At 38.4% G+C, this 20,997-nt stretch overlaps 1 protein-coding gene across 1 annotated transcript in view; it reads left to right on the top strand.

The window, feature by feature from the left end:
- Positions 1–20,997, top strand: part of reps2 (RALBP1 associated Eps domain containing 2) — a 163,380-nt gene that overhangs the window by 14,557 nt on the left and 127,826 nt on the right. The window contains 2 exon segments of the mRNA XM_052014187.1: positions 17,968–18,026; positions 18,028–18,089. Of these exon segments, the coding sequence (XP_051870147.1) occupies positions 17,968–18,026; positions 18,028–18,089 (121 nt within the window).

The raw sequence follows: 20,997 nt of genomic DNA, 5'->3' as shown, positions 1-20,997 counted from the left end.
TTTTGGTTAACAATTTGTTTTCCAGAAATACATCTATTTTGTAAATTGAAAATTGTCTCTATTAAATTCTTTATACATTGTGAAATGAATCAACATTTTAACTATGCAAGTTTTTTTTTATTACAAGTATTAGTCAATTATCTCAAAGTAATTTAAGTACAAAAAATGAGCACTACGTTTCATGCAATGGGTTCTTGTAATCTTTTGTTAAGTTCACCCATCTTCTCTCTGGCTGTCCATTGAATTTAAAGCTCACAATATGCTTCCTCTTGAATCTTTGTGCAGTTAATACATTTGGATAGAAACAGGCTATGCAGTTCAACAAATCTAATCATCTGTTATTTTTATTTTGTATCATCTGCTTTTATTATTACATTCTGATGGAATATTTTTGTTCTGGCTGAAATAATTGCTTCTTCCCCTGCCCCCTACCCCCCATCACATTAAAAAAATATCTGTGAGTAAAGGTCACATTTGTGTAGAATTCCTGCATTGGTCAGGGGGAGTGTGTGTGTATGAAGTGCACCTGTACTTAAAGGAGGACCACTAATCCACTTTTGATCACTATGGTCTCTAGCTCTAGCAGTGAGGCTGACAGCAAGCTAGGAGACCAGGTCTCTGAACTGTTATTGTGGATGAGAAAGCAATGTCTCCTCCCTCGGTTCATTTCAGCTATGCTGCCCAAGACCAAGTCCATCCTCCAGATTGAGGAAAAATAACCTTAACCATAGAACCATACAGCACAAAACAGGCCCTTCGGCCCACCATGTTGTGCCATCCATCAAACCACCCTCACGCTATCTAACCCCTTCCTCCCGCATATCCCCCCATCCCACACTCCTCCATGTGCCTATCCAACAAACTCTTGAACCTGTCCAATGTATCTGCCTCCACCACCACCCCAGGCAGTGCATTTCCATGCACCAACCACTCTCCGGGTGAAAAACCTCCCCCTGACATCTCCCCTGATAAATGTTATTGTTGATAACACAGATTTTGAAATAGAACGCTGCTTTTAAAATGTGCAAATACTGTGATATGAGCTCTTCTGTCTGAACCATGCAGCAGTCTCAGACAACACTTGCACTACACTGTGATTGAATGTATAGTGCTATGAATTAGGCCAAATTTGCAAGCTACATTGAACTATAATTGCTAATGTAAGCCAACTGGGTTGTTACATAGGATATAGTGAGTCATCAAGTTTGCAAAGTGTTGAAAAGTAGGACAAGCTAAAGTTAATAAGATCCATTCTATAATAATGAGAGAGAGTGCTATCATTAATTTACTGAAGTAGTGAAGTAACACCATCTTTTGTAATTCTGCCCAAGTACCTCTGCAAGTAGGAATTTGGAGATCTTTTATGGAATGCATCAGTATCATCAACATCACATCACATATCTTATGTAAATTGCAAATAGCAGCTTTTTTGCAGCAGCTTCCCATGGTAATGTCTTTAACAACTGCTGGTGGCAAACTGTGATTGAAGATGCTGTAGTTGGGCATGTCAGGCTTTTTGCAACCTGATGCCTAATCACATCCATCAGTGATGGGAATGAGGTCAGTCAAAACTGGTCTCAACCTCTCCATTGTAGCTGTATGCATTACTTACAAGATGAAACAAGCCATGTCCATTATTTGGTTCTTGGTGTGTTGTATTATCAACATTCAATCCAGACATGCCACAAATAGAATATAAAATTTTGCTAGTAACTTTATTTGTTTTGGTATAGTTTCTGTCCCCAGCTCTCCTGGACTTGGACGAGAGTCTCCATGGATTGAAATCAATTTCAGGATACTTGCTGCAAGCACTTTTGGGGAACAAAATGAGGGGAAAAAATCATGTCATTAATTTTGTTTCTCCAATTTCTTTGAAAGCTTCCATTTTAAAAGTTATGAAACCATTAGTGATGGTTTTTCCTTTTTTTTTAAAAAAAAAAGAAACTGAGACAGTCAAGAATCAATCTAATGGGTAATGAGAAGACATTTTGCCTTCCAACGGTGTAGAATGGAGATTAAGCATGAGGGTGGGCATGTGAGCATTCAAAGGTGGAAGAAAAGGGAATCAAACAATTAAAGAAGAAGATTTGATAATGAATGGTCCAGGAATAACATAAACCTGAGTTGATGGCCTAAACCAAAAATTCAGAAGTAAAATAGCTCATATTAGCTATATTGTCCCCATGTAAGTTGGAGAACATTTCATAGAAACTCCTAACTTGAATTGTAATGTGGACCTTTTCATTTGTGGGATGAGAGTCTGAATATTATTAAATTAGTTTTCTGTGTTCTTCAGCCTGGATAGAAACAAATATGGGAGTAATAAGATTACTAGCAAGTTGGGTAAGTTTATGAAGCCCAATAAGAAGATTTCTTCTTGGCCAAATGGACTGAACTATAAATTCTTTTTACTGAAAGTGAATTTGTTCTGTGGTGGATTTCCCTGACCCCTTGAAATTATTGAAAAGATTCTAATAATGCAAATAGTCTTAACTTAGCCTGTTCTTCCTAAATTGGGCATATAGCAAAAATGCTTCAATACTTTTTTGCAATGTGTACATGATTTTAAAAAAATGTTTAAGAATGGTAAGTCTCTAGACCAACCCATCTGGTATCTCATCAGTAAATTTGATGCAGTTAATGGGCTTTCATTTTGTATAAATAAACAGCAACAAAACAGGTATAGTAAGAAAAAGAGAGGCACCAATTAAAATGCAAATAAAATCTACAGATTTAAAAACACAAAGACTTATTCACTGTTATGTTGGTGCTCAATGAGTGGCAAAGGTTGCCAATTCACAGTGGGTAAAGACGATATTTATTTTCCAAATATAGTTAACTTTTGACAGGGTTTCAGACCTGAATTGTTGGCTGTTTCTCTTTCTACACATACTGCCTAATCTGCTGAGTGTTTCCAGAGTGCTTTCTATTTTTATTTTGGATTTCCAGCATCTGTATTTTTTTTTGTTTTCAGAAGCATTTGGCTTATTGTTTCTGAACAATCTCTTGTAAAAGGTTTTTTTCATTCCAAGCTATTTCTATGCCTTGCCCCTTTGCAACTGCTTAAACTCTGACTTGTCATGAATAATACCTCCATTATTTAATTGGCACCGACTAACATTACAGATCAATTGTTCAAAATTTAGCGCAATTTTAAAGGGTGGCATGGTGCAAGTGTGGCACCCAAAAAACACAAAAGCTAAAAGGCAAATTTAACACTACCCACTAAGTGTTTTAAAGAAGTTTAATGTGTGGAGTGATCCAGTCTAAGCTGACTCTTCTGGACCCTGATTTCTCGTTGGCCTCTTATCCCAAAATATCCATATAGAAGTTGGGCTCATAACTGGAAATGAAGGCGATACACTCCATTCCATTTTGCTCTCTCAAGGGATTTCATCAGCATCTGCTCTTGTGCACTTTAAACTTCCTTGTTCTCATCTCCACTCCAATCTTGATATACTTCAGTATGCCATGTTATCCTGGGCATAGGTGGTTCAGCCTCTGTAGTTTGTTGCTCCAGCTACCTGTTTCCTTACCTCCCCAGAAAATGAGCACACCAAAATTATTGTGACCTTCCTATACCAGAGAGTCTCAGAGGACACAATACAGGAAATATGAAGTATATTTGTCCTGATATCTGTAATCTCTTCCTGCCATGTAACTCTCCAATATCCACCATCCTTCAATTCTGGCCACTGACCATTCCTGATTTTAATTGCTCCATTATTGAAGGACATGCTGTCAGTTGCCAGGGTTCTGAAGTTACTTGTCTGAACCTCTCCATCTCTTTATCTTTCCTCCTCTTAAAACACTCTTGCCTCATTTGTCCTAATAATTTGTGTAGCTTGTCCTTGTTTGAATATATTTCTTATGAAATGAGCCAGGAGCATTTTGCTATGCTGAAAACTCTTTGCAGTACAAATTGTATTTTCTTTCCTTGGTGCTTTTTTTTTAACGATTGGGTTGTTCATGTCTCTCTAGATTTTTGCTCAGCATTTTTGGAGGGAAAAATATCTCCCCACTGGCTTCAATCAAAGGAAAAAAGCACAAATGTGATGTTGATTGATTGCATGTTGTCAGTATTGATTTGTTTTAAATGGTTTGTTGAATTGATTTGGACCATGTTTCTTAAACCGCTGCCATTCCCTTTCCTTCCAACTGCCACCACTATCTGAGGGAATTCTTTACTTAATTTTCACCAGCTCACAAAATGCAGGCTTTGGATTTATGGTTAAATGAGTTATTGATAATTAGTCATAATTTCATTACACTTCATTTGTGCATTATGAAATATTTGTCCCAGTGGTTATTCTGCAATACAGTAGTTCCTCATAATAGCCCTTAAACAGGTACCATAAAAATGTCTAGTGAAAATTTATCTTTTGTGTATTGGGTTATTATTGTCACTTGTACTAAGGTACAGTGGGGAAAAAGTTGTCTTGCACACTGTTTGCAGCAGATCAATTCATTACAGTGTATTGAGGTATACAGGATAAAACAATAACAATACAGAGTAAAGTGTCAGCAGCTATAAGGAAGTGCATTGCAGGTAGACCACAAGGTGCAAGGTCAACCAAGGTAGATTGTGAGGTCAAGAGTCCATCTCATCGTATAAGGGAACCATTCGATAGTCTTATCACAGTGGAATAGAAATTGTCCTTGAGCCTGGTGGTATGTGCCCTCAGGCATCTGTATCTTCTACCTGATAGGAGAGGAGAGAGAATGACCTGGGTGGGTGAGGTCTTTGATTATGCTGGCTGCTTCACCAAGTCAGCGAGAGGTATAAACAGAGTCCATGCAGGGGAAGCTGGTTTTTGTGATGCGCTGGGCTGTGTCCACAACTCTCTGCAGTTTCTTGCAGTCCTGGGCAGAGCAGTTGCCGTACCAAGCTGTGATGCATCCAGATAGGATGCTTTCTGTGGTGCATTGATAAAAGTTGATGAGTGTCAAAGGGAATGCAAGATTTCTTTAGCCTCCTGAGGAAGTAGAGGGGCTGGTGAGCTTTCTTGGCTGTGGCATCCACGTGGTTGGACCAGGACAGGCTGTTGGTGATGTTCATTCCTAGGAACTTGAAGCTCTCAAACCTCTCGACCTCCACACCATTGATGTAGACAGGTGCATATACACTGGCCCCCTATCCTGAAGTCAATGACCAGTGCTTTGTTTTGCTGACATTGAGGGAAAGGTTGTTGTCATGACACCATGTCACTAAGCTCTCTATCTCCTTCCTGTACTCCGACTCATCATTATTTGAGATACGGCCTACAATGGTGCTATCATCTACAAACTTGTAGATGGAGTTAGAGCAGAATCTGGCCATGCAGTCGTGAGTATATAGGGAGTAAAGTAGAGGGCTAAGGACTCAGCCTTGTGGAGCACCAGTATTGAGAATAATCATGCTGGAGATGTTGCTGCTATCCCTCACTGCGGTCTGTTGGTCAGAATGTCAAGGATCCAGTTGCAGAGGGAGGTGTTGAGTCCACGGTCTTGGAGGTTGGTGATGAGTTTGCTTGGAATTATAATATTGAAGGCAGAGCTATAGTCAATAAACTATAGTCTAATGTACTGTCCACATGCTCCAGAGATGTGTAGGGCCAGGGAGATGGCATCTACTATAGGCCTGTTTCTGTGGTAGGCAAATTGCAGTGGACAATACAACAGGGTGAGGCTGAGAGAGTTTGGTGACGATTGATCTGGGTAATTGTCAGAGTTAATAAAGCTGGAAAACTTGTTCCGTGCTGGTGACATATAGACAGATGCTTTGTCAAATACATGTTCCAACTTAGATAGTTGATCTGCATTCAGGTGCTGCATAGTTTGAAGTGATAACCTATTCGGAAGGGCATTAAGATTTCCAGGAAATAATTGGGTAAATGGGATTGCTTTGAGAGCCACCACAGACTCAGTAGACTGAATGGTCTCCTTCAATGGTGTGAAAAATATTCAAATTCATAATTTTTAATTTCATTCCACATTAGTCTGTAAAGCTTTGCAACTGCAGTTGGCTTCCATGATTGCATTTTGGATTGATTGTAGAATATGTAGGTGTGGTTACAGCAGGTCTTTTATTCCATAGGCAAACACTAAAGTTCATACCTTTCCATTTATAGCACTAATTTTGTGTCTGTGGTGAATATGATGATCTGAATCCTTTACTGATCTAGAAGGCAATGAACTCTAGCATGGAATTCAGCCTTGCTACAGCCTAAGATTTGAATGTTTCTGGATTTCACAGAAAAGTGGAAAGGATTTTGTTTGGCACTTCCTCCCAACACTCTACAATATTGCTGAGTACTTTCAAGATTTCCCAGAAGTTACAGGTTAAATAAGTGTGGCAAAAGATTATTTTGATTTGTTCTCTGTGATTTTCCAATCACTTCTGCATTTTTTAAAAATATTCAATATTTATATTATTTAAATGTGTTCTGAGGCTTGTATGTATAATATGTGGCATCTATTTTGTTTAAATCAACTGTTATCTGTCTTGAATATTGTGGTCTTAATGCTTTTGCCTGTGTTCACTTATGGTGATAATTTATGTTGCAAGATTTCCTTGTGCTTTTTTTAAGAATATAACTTTCTTCCACTGGTTTTTAATTGGATGGAGTGACATCAGTTTAAACTCCATAATTCTTTGGAATAAGGACATTGGGTGGGTAGGTGAAATTATTTGCCTGATATTTGACGATGCATCCAAACTGCTTTTTTTTGCAGCAAAGAAACTGTTCTCTGCCGCATGAACATAAGTGAGCAGAACTAAGGTTAATTTGTTTGTGACGTGGCCTGCTACAGGAAAGGGTGCAGGAAAACAAATGAAACTTGTATCATTTGGACCACTTTTTGTCATTGTACAAGATAGCTCTTACCTTTTGATGCTAGTAATAGTAAATAGCAAATTGATGATGCATATTTAAAAATTATTTTGCCATTGGGAAATACTTGCATGCTTGTCTCAGTTGGCCTGGTTCATAATAGTCTAAGGGTTGGACGTGTTTTGTTAAACCTGTTTTCATTCACTCTCTTTTTTTTGTCTAAATGGTCACTTTTTTCCCCAGTTAATATTCACTGCAGGCAGGTTTTTTTTTGGTTCTACAAGGCTCATTTTCACAACTTCTTGCATTTAAGTCAGAGGCATATATGTCGCTAGTTTTAAAAAAAAAAATCGAGACCACAGTCTAATGTGACTCATCAGTATTTTGACATACGTGATCTCAGTACATCAAAAAAGAAATTACAAACAAAATTAAGTGCTTCAGTCATCAGATTAAAGCAAGCATTTTGCTTAGCTGAACCAATGTACCAATTTACTGCTGGCATTTAAAGGCATTCAATAACAAAAAAATGAATTTACTGTTTTGTGCAACTTCAAAAATTTAGTATACAATGCACCCATTTTAAACAACAATGAATTGTTTGGGGAATGTTAAAGTAGTAAGGAGGTTTCTTTCATCGGTTGTGTTACTTGCATTTTCACAAGAAATGACATCCTTGCACGTGACTTAAAATAAATTGATGCAGCCTCCCCAAAGGGGATAAATGAATCAGGCTGGATTTAGATGTCATCTTTTAACAAAGAATAGCATTCTAAGAGGCTAATAAACTATTTTTTAAATGGGGGGCATAATGGGACCACAATGCAGCTTCTCATGTGAGCAGAGGACTCCAACTTCACATAAGAATAAAGCAATGCTCTAACTTTGATCACTGTAAAATGCAACATAGGAAAGCTAGTCCACAATTGCTCATCTTCAAAATGGTTTCCTTCTATGTGGTAACTGACCCATGGACTTGGTCCCTTCATTTCTGTCTTGTATTAAGTTTCCAGAGCCACAGAGACTACATTTTTGCTGGCATGTCACATCCTGTCAAGAGCATGATGTTCAACTAAAGGATTCCTTAGCCTTTTATGATTTTTGTATAAGACATTTTACCAGTGCAATAACTTCATAGAATACCTTCTGGCAAGGAGATGAATTGTCCATTATCTGCTGAGTAGCTTGCTGCATCTGTTTTTGCATGAGCATCACCTTGGTGCTGTCAACTTGTTGATATGTGGTAGTCTCATTGTCATAGCTGTGCATCAGATCTCGATTAAAAGATTTTTTTTCTACATGTACAATTGTATAACAATCAAACCTCTAGAAAACCTTTTGGAGGCAATTGTGTGAGGTTCTTGATTTTGCTTTTGCAACCTCCAGTTATCATGGGTATATAACCAAGGCTGAAGGGAAACTGTGCTGGAGGTACGTACACTCGCTGCTGGTATCCGTGTTTATGGGTGAAATTTTGTGACATCAAAAGGAAAAGGCCAAATTATGGACAACTGGGCCTGAGCAGCAGAATAGTGCATTGTGCTCTACCTGTGAATTTTACTGTAAGATAACTTGATAGTCACTGGTACAAGATGTGTAGAATTTCAGAATTCAGCAAGAGAGAACTGAAACATTGATAATAAAATAGAAAACAAGAATAATCTAGTGAGAAACATTAGACTGTAAAAGCTTCTAGAAAAATGTAAAAAGGAAAATATTAAATTTAATGTGGGTCTCCTGTAGACTGAGGCAGGAAAGATATATTGAGGAATAAGGAAATGGAAGAGAAATAAGTATTATCTCTGTCTTCAAGAAAGAAGATAAATCCCCCAATCTGATGACCTAGGACTTTGAAGGAGGTGGCTGTGGAAATATTATTAACTGGATGTCATCTTCCAAAATTCCATTGTTTCTATAATGGTTCCCAAAGTTAGAAGATAGAAAATGCAACCCTACTATTTAACAAGAAAGAAGAAACAGGAATTATAATCCAGTTAGCCTGACATCAGTCACAGGCAAAAATACTGGAATCTGTTATTAAGGGAGTGGTTCAGGGCATTTAAATAATAGGAATGGGCAGAGTCAGCGTGGATATATATAAAAGGGAAATCCTGTTTGACAAATCTGTGAGGAATTTTCTTTTTACAGAATTGATAAGAGGGAACCAGTGAAAGTTATTTGAAGTTTTAGAAGGCCTTCAGTAAAGTGCCATACAAGAGGTTATTTAAACTAAAGTAGAGCAGATGGGATTGGGGGCAATATTTTGGCATTGACTGAAGATTAAGGAACTGGATGAAAATGGAATAGAAATGGAACAGGCCATTTTATAGTTGAGAGTGCCATACAGATCAGTCTTGGGGCCCCAGCTAGTCAAAATGTATGACTTGCATGAGGGGACCAAGTGCAATATATCCAGGTTTGTTGATGAAACAAAGCTGTATGGCAGTATAGGTTCAAGGAGGATTTGAAGGCTTTAGGAGGATAGAGACGTGCTAGATGAAATGGTAAATACAATGTTAAAACAAAAAGTGGGATCATCCATGGTAGAAAAAATAGAAATGCAGAGGATTGTTTTTAAATGGTGAAATATTGAAAGGTGTTGCTGGTAAGAGGAGCCTGGGGGATCTTGTATAAAAGTCAATGAAAGTTAACATGCAGCTGCAGCCAGCAATTAGGAAGGCAAATAGTAGATTAAAAGCAAAGGATTTGAGTACAAGAGTAAAGAGACTGAATTCATACCTGGAATTGTGTGTACAGATCAGTATTTCAATGTAAAGAAGAAAATATTTATTATAAAAGAAGAGCTATGTAGGTTCACCAGATTGATTTCTGGGATGGAGATTGAGATTAAGACTGAGACTAAGTACACTGGCCCTCTAAATTCTAGAGTTTCGGAAGATAAGGATTTTGTTGAAACAAAAGTCATACGAAGCTTGACAAGCCAGATATGGGATGATGTTTCTTCAGGCAAGGGTGTCTTGAACCAGAGGTTACGTTCTCAAAATAAGGTTGGCCATTCAGCACAGATGGGATGAAGTTTCTTCACTCGGGGTAGTAAATCTTTGGAATTCTCTACCCTGGAGACCTGTGGAATTTTATTCACTAAGTATATTCAAGATGGAGATTGATACATTTTTTTGATAATAAGGGAATTGGGGATATGAGTTAATGCAGTAAAAGGGCACTGATGTTAAAAGGTTAGCCAATATTGTACTAAATGCAGAGCAGACACAAGGGACCAAATGGCCTACTCCTTATATTTTGCGTGTTCTTACAGATAACAAGATTTCAGGAGAGATTACCAATATTATTTGTATTTTCTCATGCCCAGTTCTTCCAGTTTCTGGAATGTTTTCCAGAACTTTTACCATTCATTCTTTATTTCATTCACATTATTTAGACTTCAAGTTCTCCAGTAATTTTGTTTTACACTTTTTTTATTTCTTACCAGTCAGAATGTAACTTTTTAAGCTGGTAATGCAGTGTCACCCAGGAGCCAAACCTTACCCTAAATGCCATAATTAGCCCACAATTAACATCATTCTGGTTCCTATAATCTGTAGAACATACAAGACCATGTCAAGGAATTCAAGGATATTTACTATATATCTATAAGTTGTAAAAGAAAACTGCTAAAGACACTAGAAATCTGAAATAATAGTAAAAGCAAGAAACTCTCAACAAGCTGGGAAGAAGAAGGGAGAGAGAGAGAGACTGAATTAACAAAGCCTGTTGATAACCTTTCATGGATGATTATGGGGCTCTTGACAAAATCTTAAAAGAGAGGCCCTGTAATTGAATGTCGTTCTCAAATATTTCTTGTATTCAAAACAGGCAGTGTGTTTTGAAAGGCAATGGTGATTACCCAAGGAAAGATGATGGTTTGCAGTGGAAACTAGTCTTGTTGGGTCCTTGGCATTTTAAAGGAACTAGGGTTTAGGATCTAAGATCTTGATCGACATCTCTTCAGGATTAGGCCTTGTGGACGATGAGACTAGAAAGAGAACTCTAGAACTTCTCCGCTCATAAGGAAATCATTTGGCTCTTTGTTTCTTTGTAGCTGTTGGGGGAGGGGGGAGGAAGGAAATATTACTTTCAATTATCGTCTTTTCATTCACAATATTCGAGCAAGCAAATGAAAAGTATTCCTTCACACTCCTGACTTTGTAAATAATGGAAAGGATTTGAGGTGTCAGGAGGTGAGTCACTCACTGCAGGATACCCAGCTGCTGACCTCCTCTTGTAACAAGAGCACCTCGACCTAGTTGAATAAGTATATGGAGGTTATCTAATTCAGTGATCATAATGCTATAGAATATTAAGGAGAGGTGGTTTCATCTTGGAGAAATTCATTGCCTGACATTTCAATGACACCAGTGTTACATGCCACATAACTCCATGCCTGGGTCTTGCTGCTTGTAGACACAGATCTCTTCGTTATCTGAGGTGCTGGAAGTGAATTGCTGATTACACTGTGTTCAATGAACATCTCCATTTCTAGACTTTATGGAGGAAAGACCTTTGAGGCAGGCAGAAGATAATTGAACCGATGACACTTCCTTGACAGGCTCCTAGAACAGCTGAGGATGACCAGCCTGATATAGCCATGCCTGTTTTCTGTGTGTCCGGTGTGATTTTTCTTTTCCCCACAGAGCAATTCCCCTTGTTAACACGCAGTTCCTCCCAGTTCCATTAGGCTGTTTAATGCCACATTCAGTTAACTGCTAAATTGATGTCAGAGGCCAGCCTTGCTTATCAACCCACTAAAATTAGGTTCCATTGACCATAATTTGCATCACTGCTACAATGAGGTCTGGAGTAATGGGAGGCCAGTAAATTGCTTATTGGTGAGTAAATGGCACTTGATAACCTTGTCAAAGACTCCTTCATAGAGAGAACACAAAATATTGGAACATATGACTCACCAAATCTCCTACCTGATGGTAATGGCTATGATGTGCATCCTCAGCAAGATCTCATTGATCTTACTAAAGTTCTATGGAGTTGAGCAGTCTCTCTCTCTCTGACAAATCTCCACTGCCACTGGTCTGGGACATGCAGTAGATCATATGTACAGTCTTCTCACAGCACTGATGCCAATGTTAAAGTGTGCCCCTCAAAAATCTGCTACCTGACACCTGAATTTGCTTTGTTATTAAAGAATATGGGAATAGAAATCACCCTCGCTCTTGTGTTCTGTGATTGCATATTTAATGAACACAAAATTTTATAACTTCTGTTGAATCTTAATGCAGGAAATGCCTATTCTGCAGAATTAAAGCCAATAACTTATTTTGATTGCACCCTGATGCCTCAAGTGTAATCTGATGTTTTTTTTGATCAGGTTTGAATACAGTTTTGTTTCAGGAAAGTTTCCAATAGTAGCTCCTGTTTTGTGTCATCTTTCATGGGAGATGATGGGATGACTGTCTTTATCTTGAACCTGCAAATGCACATTTCTATACATATCTCCCAGATCTGCCAAACTAAAATCCCTAAGGGTATTACTGAACACTTAATCCTACAAACAAAACTAACACCATCTTAATAATAATGCTGGACATGGAACAAATACATCCCTTCAGGCAATAAAATCTTTTGATATCTTCAGCAATTGATATTGGGCTGTGAGGGGTACTTTGCATTATGTCTGTATGATGGGGAGTGCTGTTAGTATTTGGTGGTAGGGATAGAGAGACCTGTGGGCAAAAATAAGCACCCATCCTGTCATCACTTCATTAAAAGTTATCGGCATGTGAGCTACACATATCCCAGAGTAGTAATGCGGGCTGCAAGGGAAGTTTCAGCAGTCCCTTGAATAAGTAAGCAGACTTGTTGGTATCATTATTTTGTAAAATAAATAACAGGTTTACAAGCCAGACATGCTTCTGCAAGCTAGAGATCTCATTTATGTCTTATTCAGCCAGAAGACCTCCCAGCTCCAGGCTTCATTATCTACCTAATCATCACCCCGAGCGATCCGGCGGAACCCAACAGTGCTTCCTGAATATTTCCCCAGCAGCTTTCCGTATCTCCTTCTTAACAACTGCCCACATCTCCTGGCGATCATCCATTCACTTCACACCCTCTCTCTTTCTCCAATAGAGAAAACAGTTCTCCTTTTGCAAAGTATGTAGCTGCTGCATTAATGATCATGTCATTTGGAGACATGCATCATATTTTTGTTTTTTCCGCCGCTTGCCATTTTGGATTTTCTAAATTATCCTACCTAATTTTGTCCCCACATAAACAAATGGAAATTCAGATAATCTGCCTTTTTAAATAGCAATGTATCTCCCTTGTCTGATTCTCCTTGAGTTCACTGCATGAAGTGAAACAGCAAAGCAGCCTGTTACCAAAGTGAAGCTGTGTTTGAAGTGGCCATTCCTTTAAGTGGACAAGAGTTGAAGTCTTTGTCTATCTGCCCGCCTCCTTCCTTTTGGAGGAGTGGTGAATACATATTGAGGTCCTTGGACCCTAACAACTTTCTATCCGACATGGAATCCCCTCTTTGCCTTAAAGTGATTGGTTATAAAATAAGAAAGCAGTAGAAAACACCTGGTTTCATTCCCTTAATTTCTCAAGATGTAACATTTAAGTTTCCTATCATGTAAATTAATATACCAGGCTCTAGAGGAGAGTTCCTGACCTGCACCCATCTCCTCCTGCAATCAAGTCCCAGTGAGTTAAAGACCCCATTTCCTTCCATGGGTCTTTCTTCGACAATCAGCACTCAGGTGTACTGGAAGAAAGTCAGCAGCACTCAGACTGCTGCCAGTAGAGGTCATCCACCATTCACAGAGTCCAAGAGATTCCTCGCTCCCGACCAGCTTGATGAGGGCACGGCCAGAAGGTTACTGGCTCAGCGAGCAATTCTGGCCAGTGGTAACCACCTCCCGACCTGAAAAGAAGGGAAATGTGGGGAGGTCAAGGCAAGAACTGATCGACAACAAGTTGGATAATTGCGACCCAAAGCACAATAAAGTAGAAGGCAGGAGAGGTTAAATGATGAAAGAGTGGGAGGACGGAAAGATTTCTGTCCACTTCACTTCCCCTTAAAACTTGTTTCATCGCTAACTTTTCTGGCTTCTGATAAAAGATCATTGATGAGAAACATTAACTCCCTTCGTAGGGGGCGCCTGACATGCTGTTATATTTCTAGCTTTTTCTCTTATAATTATATCATCTTTTAAATTAGATTCAAGTGAACTTCAACAGTAACACAGGGTCGCTGCCCCCCAACCAGTCATGCTTGTCATTTGTCTCTGACAGGATCAAATAACTGTAGCTATATTTACATGACCTGTTCCCTTCCTCTTTCATGTATTCTATCCAATCTCGAATAGTATCTCAATTATTAATCCTGGAAATGAAATTCTACAGCTTTGTTTCTAGGGCAGTAGAAGTTGATGTGTGGTGTTGGAGGGCAAAGGGCAGGAGATGAGGTGTGCAGTTGAAGACTTTGTCCAGTAATAAAACATCATTGGAGGTTTGATAATGAAATTGTTTTGTTGCAATGTAAAGCTTGCAAATACATCTAGAGTGTAGGTGGCTGGCCTGGTGTGTCCAGAGAGCTCACTAATATCGAGTAAATCTGAGACCAACTCTGACTACATAAATACAAAGCTCACCAGACTGTCAGCCATTTTTCCACCAAGAACATTTAATTTTCATTATTTGTGATGCAAGGCATTTTTGTTTATTTTTCTGGATAGGCATTTTGTACATGCAAAATAATTATCCAAAAATGGATTCAGTATATTTTGCTGTTTAGCATAATTCAAGTGCATTAGAAATTTTCTTTGTGGTAAAAGACATTTTTAGCAATTCAGTGTGTAGAGCTTGCATTCTCCCATTCTTCAAACTCTGGAGAGTATAGTGCCAGTCTGCTCCATCTTCCCTAATGCAGCAAACCTGCTATCCCTGAAAACGGCCTCGTGAATCCCTTCTGGTCCCCTTCTCTGGCAAGTTCATCCTTTCTTGGATAAGGAGACAAAATTGTACACAATTCCTCTGTTAGTCTTGCCAAGGCCCGATACAATTGCTTTAAGACTTCTTTACTCCTATACTCAAATTCCCTCATAATAAAGTCTAGCATGTCACTTGACATCTTAATCACTTACTGCCTCTACTTGTTGGTATTTAGTGACTTATGTACAACTGCACCAAGGTCCCTTTAAATATAAACACTGCTCAATTTCTCGCCATTTAAGCAAATATTCCACTTTTCTATTGTGTGCACCAAAGTGGATAGCTCACATTTTTCACATACTTTGTGGACCACATTCTCACCCATTTACTAGGCTTATCCATATCTCTTTGAAGCCTCAAATATGGATACAAAACCAACCCTTTGAGAATGAGATGCCATCTTCATTTCCAATTTTAGTGAAGCATTCAGACTACTATGGAAATTTAGTGGCCAGTAAAAATTAAGTGTTATGTAGCCACATCCCCTTCATTTTCCCTAACTTGCACAGGGCTCCTTTCCTAGTTTGAAGCAAACTATCTTAACTCTTGAATGGCATGGGGATTCATCAAAACTGAAGTTGCCCATGCTGTTATCTAGTGAGAACAAGTGTGCTCGTAAGTCCTGTGTTGAAGTAAATAATAAAAAAAGGTACAACAGTGAACTTAGAAAATGAGGAAATCAATTTCATCTTTGTTAAGTTGGTGCTCCTTCATCTGGGATATCTAGTTTCCTCAAAGGTTTGTACCAGACACCCAGTGTGATGGAGCTGGCCGAAGAGCTGCCATATGCAGAAAGAGAGGCCAAATGAGTCGTCATGTTAGCTTTCTGATGGGCGGTGAGGATAGCTGATAAGGGGGGATAAAAAGAGCCTCTAGTTTGTGGAATCCAATACTTGATGCTGGTTGAGTTGGTGAAAAGACTATATTATGTCACTCTGAGTCCTAGGGATTAAAGGGAGGTAGATGTATTTATAATCGGGTCACGTTCTGAAAGTAGAAAAATAACTTGTGCACTGCTACCTCACAACAACAGCATGATATGACCAAGTAGTTTGTTTCAGAAAATGATGGCTGAGAACAAAAGATAGTGGGCAGGAACCAAGAGTAACTCCCTAGTTTCCTGAAATAGATCACTTTTGTTCAGCAGATAAATCTGAAAGACAGCAGCTCCGCTGGTGTGGGAGTTCTCAGTAAAGAATATGCAGGTTTACAAAATAGATATAATTAGTCTATGTGGTTGTGTGAAAGTCTGTAAGTTTAGAAAATTTGATATTTGGACCAACCGTTGATAAGTGCTGGAAAATGTGGTAAAGATCTAAATGTGTTTCAACTATTGTGGGGTGTAAGAGATGCAGTGTCAGGGAGTTGGTGGCAATAATTACCAGTCTGTTAGAGGAGATCCATAAAAGAACAAAGGTTTGTGGTGAGAATGAGGAGGATGAAAGTCTCTGAGAGCTGCATCTCATTATGCATTGCTGAGTACAATTCTAACAATGTTGTGATGGAAGTATTTGCAGAAACAAGCTGGGAAGCGAATACAGAAATTGTACTGATACTTAAAAAAAATCCTTCTGTCGCCTCTGCTGTTGCAACAATTAAAGTATGGTAGGGTATCCAGGCGTTGTAGTGAGGTCTGCAAAGTAGAAACTGTAGTTAAATCATGTAGTATATTATTCCTGGAGCATCCACAGTCATTTTTGCTTGACTGAGTAGGATGTTTTTTTCATGTGAATCAAACAATGTTTACCATTGAAATAAGTATATGGTAACTAATATCCTTTATAGCAGTGCAGGAAAGAATCCAATTTTAGGGGAATTTGCTACTGGAAAAATGGATGGGTTAGTTGGATGGTCCTGAACCAGTATGGGGACCAGGCATTTTTGTGGGCATCGCAGTATAGATGACATTTGGGTGCACAAAAATGGCTGGGAATGAAATGATCTGTATGGGAATGAAACATTCTACAACAGCTATTTGGATGGGTTAGGAAGTTACTTAGCTTGGGCTTCAGTTTACAATTATTTGGCATGGACGTGGTGGTCCAAAGGGTTTTTTTTCTGTGCTACGTGAGAGAAAAGTGTGGTCACCTGATTCCTAAACCTGCATTGGTAATGTCAGTCATTTTTACAGTTCCAGCTGTCTCCGGATATGAAGATACTCCCCGTAGCACTGGAGTAGTGAGCGTTGGAGGGCAGGTTTTGGCTAGAATACATTTGGGTATGAAAAACTTGCCCTTTTTCTATTTGCAATTGGTACCCATTTCAGGACCTGTTTAAGGTAATAATGAACTTTAGCATATAAAACACAAATTACAAAGAAGTGACGTTCTGCAGAATTCAAATCAGTGGCATTTTATTTTTAAGAAAAAAGTTTGAAATAAAGGACTTCAGTGGCCTGTAGAACCAGAGTGGACAGATTGCAATTTAACTTTTTTGGGGAATGGCAGTAAAGAAGAAATGCCTGTTGGTCAGATTTCCTCTGGGTTTCAGTGTTTCAGTTGTTAAGTGGATGACGGTCAGATGTTGGCATTTTCCTACTTCACCTGAAACACAGATTATCTGAGAAATCCAGTCCATAGCATGAACAAAGGCAGATGTTCTCTCATTCAAGAGGGGGGGCTATCCTCTTTTACAGAAAGATTCCCTTTTGAATACATTTTGTTTAATCAGAGGATCGACAACCTAACTCTGCCCAGTTTCATATGGACATTTCTCATGGAACTATTCTATGTAGTGTTTATACATACTCCATGGCACACTATCAGTATGTCCTATTTATTTTTGGGGGCAGTTTTAGAGGAGGCAAGATTGAGATGTAACCCATTGGCAATTTTTGTGTCATTGACCATTCATAAACTCTACAGGAGCTGATTGCAAGAGTCTATTCAAATGTGAACACTAATGTGAGCTGTTTTCAGAATGTATTAATCATCTGACTAAAATAGAATATGGAGTAAGAAAATGTTGAACTTAAAAGCGAGGAAACATTAAACTAAATTACTACTCCAGCTTTCTACTACATTTTAAAATCTTTAATCCTCAATTTTTTTCCTGTGATGCAGCTGTGTAAGATTAGTAATTAGTAAAAATCAAGATGTTATTTGCATAATTTGTAAAAATCTTTTGTGTGTGAAGTGCTCTTCCATGGCAGTAATTTTTAAAAAATATTCTTTGGTCCTCTCAGATCATGAACCTGTGTGGTGCAAAGAAATTGGGTTATTTTGGTCGTGGCCAGTTTACATTGCACTGAACTAATAGCTGCAGCCCAGTCTGGCCTTCCAGTACACCTAGAAAGTATTAACAGTGGTAAGTAACAGTGTTGCTTTTAATATTAGGTTGTACAGCTGTTGTAAACTTTGTATGTTACAAACTAATGGATATGTTGAAAAGAAATGAAAAGCCATGCTTTTGAAAATAACATTGTGTTAACATAAGACAGAACTGGGAAATAACAAGTCTTCGTGAGCCTCCATGGTAATGTTAATGCCTACTTACAGTTTTGAAAATTAAACATGTTGCTGAAAGATGTAGGTCACAAGCTGTTTGGAAAATGCCAGTAATTTTGAATTGAAGAAAATGCTCCTGTAAAAACAATTAATTGAGTGATTACTGTCCAGACCGTAATCCAAATTAATGTTCCTATTTCCAGAACTATTTAATTAAAATTTCCTTTAAACTCCATGCTTAAATATGTCTGTGAGGACATGTTTTTAAATATTTATTTCATCTCCTTTTGTAAGATCTTATTGCACAGTTCATTATCATTGGTAACGAGGAGTTGAGGGCTATCTGTTGCAGAGTCTCTGAAAATACTGTGGTAGAGGTGAGGTAAGAATATGGTTAGTTCTCACTATATCAGTTTCACTCAAGTACACTAATGAAATATTGCTGTAAATACTAGAAATTTGAAATAAAAGCATAAAATGCTGGATATACTCAATGAGTCAGGCAATGTCTGTCGAGGTATGAACTTTCATCAGAGCCGTTCTGAAAAAAGGTTATTGACATTTGAATTTTATCTTTGCTTCAGTATCTTGGGAAGCTTGTTTGACCATCTGATTTTTGTATCTTCTGTGGTACGCTGCCAGTATATCTTTTTGTCAAAAACCATGTTCAGGAGATGAGATCAGGATGTGACTGTTTAGATTTTTTTTTGTATCATTGACCATTGCAGCCATTGGCTGATGTGGTCCAAGTCTATGACATCTTGTAAACAATTGTTACAAGGTATGAAAAGAAGTTGGAACAAACCACATTGGGATTTTTCTGGAAGTACTTTTTTTCTTTTATCCCCACCCTCTATTTCTCTTTGGAAAATTGCCTTGTCTCTTTTTTTTAAACAGAGCTGAAATTATAAATTCTAAGGTTAATGGCAATAAAGTTGCTATCCACATGTGGTGATCACCTGGTCAAGCTAGGCTGTAATAAGACAGGAATGGGGCGCCTTTTCCTCAAGGTTATTTGGTTCCTGCTTTGCTAGTCACAGCACAAAGAGTTAAAAACCAAGTTTCATTGTAAATCTGATTGCAAGAGTTTGACATTGTGTTAACAATGGGACATGTACATGTAATAATTTGTTGGTGGAAGGCTTATCCATGTGTTTTTAAAAATAAAGTAATGACTATAGAATGACTCAATGTACATCAGTATATTGTATTATTCTACATAGTCATTCTAGTGTCACGTACCAGTAACAAAAGAAACACCGAGTCGTGTATAAGTGTTAAAACTATTTTATTAATAACTACTTATGATGATAAGAAAAACAAAAGTAAAAATGTTAGAATGTTCGAAGTAAACATGTTAGATCTTAAACATTAACCCTAAAACTAAACTTGAAGTGTGTGTGCATGGCAAATTCCCAAACTCCAAGTCCAGGAATAGTTCTCAAAGTTCAGTTCAGCAAGCTGCAAGGTGAAATGTGAGCAAAGGCTTCTGCAAAGCTACCGTTGACTGAAGAGGAAATGTAGAGAGTAATTATGAAATCCAAATGTTCCACAATAGAACTCGTACGACACCTCAATCACTGATGATCTCCATTCCTTTGTTCCGAAGTGCCTGCCACCCCGAAAACATTTGAGACGTGGCCGTCCACACAAATACCTGTTTCCTTCCACAGGTTAACGACAAAGTGGACTCCACTGGATTATTCCAAAAATCCATACGTGGATTGTAGTGACAGACACAGTTATTGTTTTTATCGATCGATACAGAAACCAGTAGGCAGGTCTCACGCGCTCACCTCCCTTATCTCCTGTTGTTGTAATCATGCCCCCCCCCCCCCCCACACACACACACACACACACACACACACACACACACACACACACACACACACACACACACACACACACACACACACACACACACACACACACACTCTCTCTCTACTGTGCTATGTCTTAAAGGGACATTCACCAATAGTAACCTAATTGGTAACAATAGTAAACCCATATAGTGCTTATCCTCTTGTCCAACACTTATCACCATAATCTTCTATCTCTTTCTTCCAAATGCTTATCTAGCCTCTCTTTAAATCCAGTTACATAATTCTCCTTGTTCATTTTCTGTTGTAAAGTCTTCTACCAAGCTTTGGATAAATGAATTTATTTTCAATTCTTTTTTGATTTTATGTTGTTAGCATTTATATCAAGAATGTCCAGTTTTGCTCTTTCAAACAGGAAGAAGCCCCTTTTGTCTTTTTCATCAAAAGCAAAATACTGCAGATGATAGAAATTTGAAATAAAAACTGAAATGCTGGAAAATGTGAGACATAAGAGACTGCAGATGCTAGAATCTGGACCAACAAACATGCTGGAGGAACTTAGGTCAGGCAACATCTGTAGAGGGAAATGAATAGTTGACATTTCAGATCAAGACCATTCAGATGAAAGGTCTTTTGTATGAATAGTAACTCCTGTACTCTCTCCACCAGATGCTGCCTGACCTGAGATTGTTTTGATTCACAAGTCTAGATATTGCTATGAATGGTGAATAGCAATGGTGTCATAATTGATCTCTGTGCAACCCTACTCTCCACTGTCTGCCATTCCTGAAAAGCTACCCTTACTCCCTGCTCTTTGCTTTGTGTGGCATCCAGCTAACTGTCCATTCTGCTTCTAGTCCTCTGACTCAACGTGCTCAGATCTTATCAATCTTCCAGGTAACAGATGTAATTTTATCTAGATAAAACACAACTGCACAATGAACCTTT

Source organism: Pristis pectinata, chromosome 4, assembly GCF_009764475.1.
Source record: "Pristis pectinata isolate sPriPec2 chromosome 4, sPriPec2.1.pri, whole genome shotgun sequence".
Lineage (NCBI taxonomy): Eukaryota > Metazoa > Chordata > Chondrichthyes > Rhinopristiformes > Pristidae > Pristis > Pristis pectinata.
Note: the sequence above shows the minus strand (reverse complement) of the source record. Positions and strands in the feature narration are given on the sequence as shown.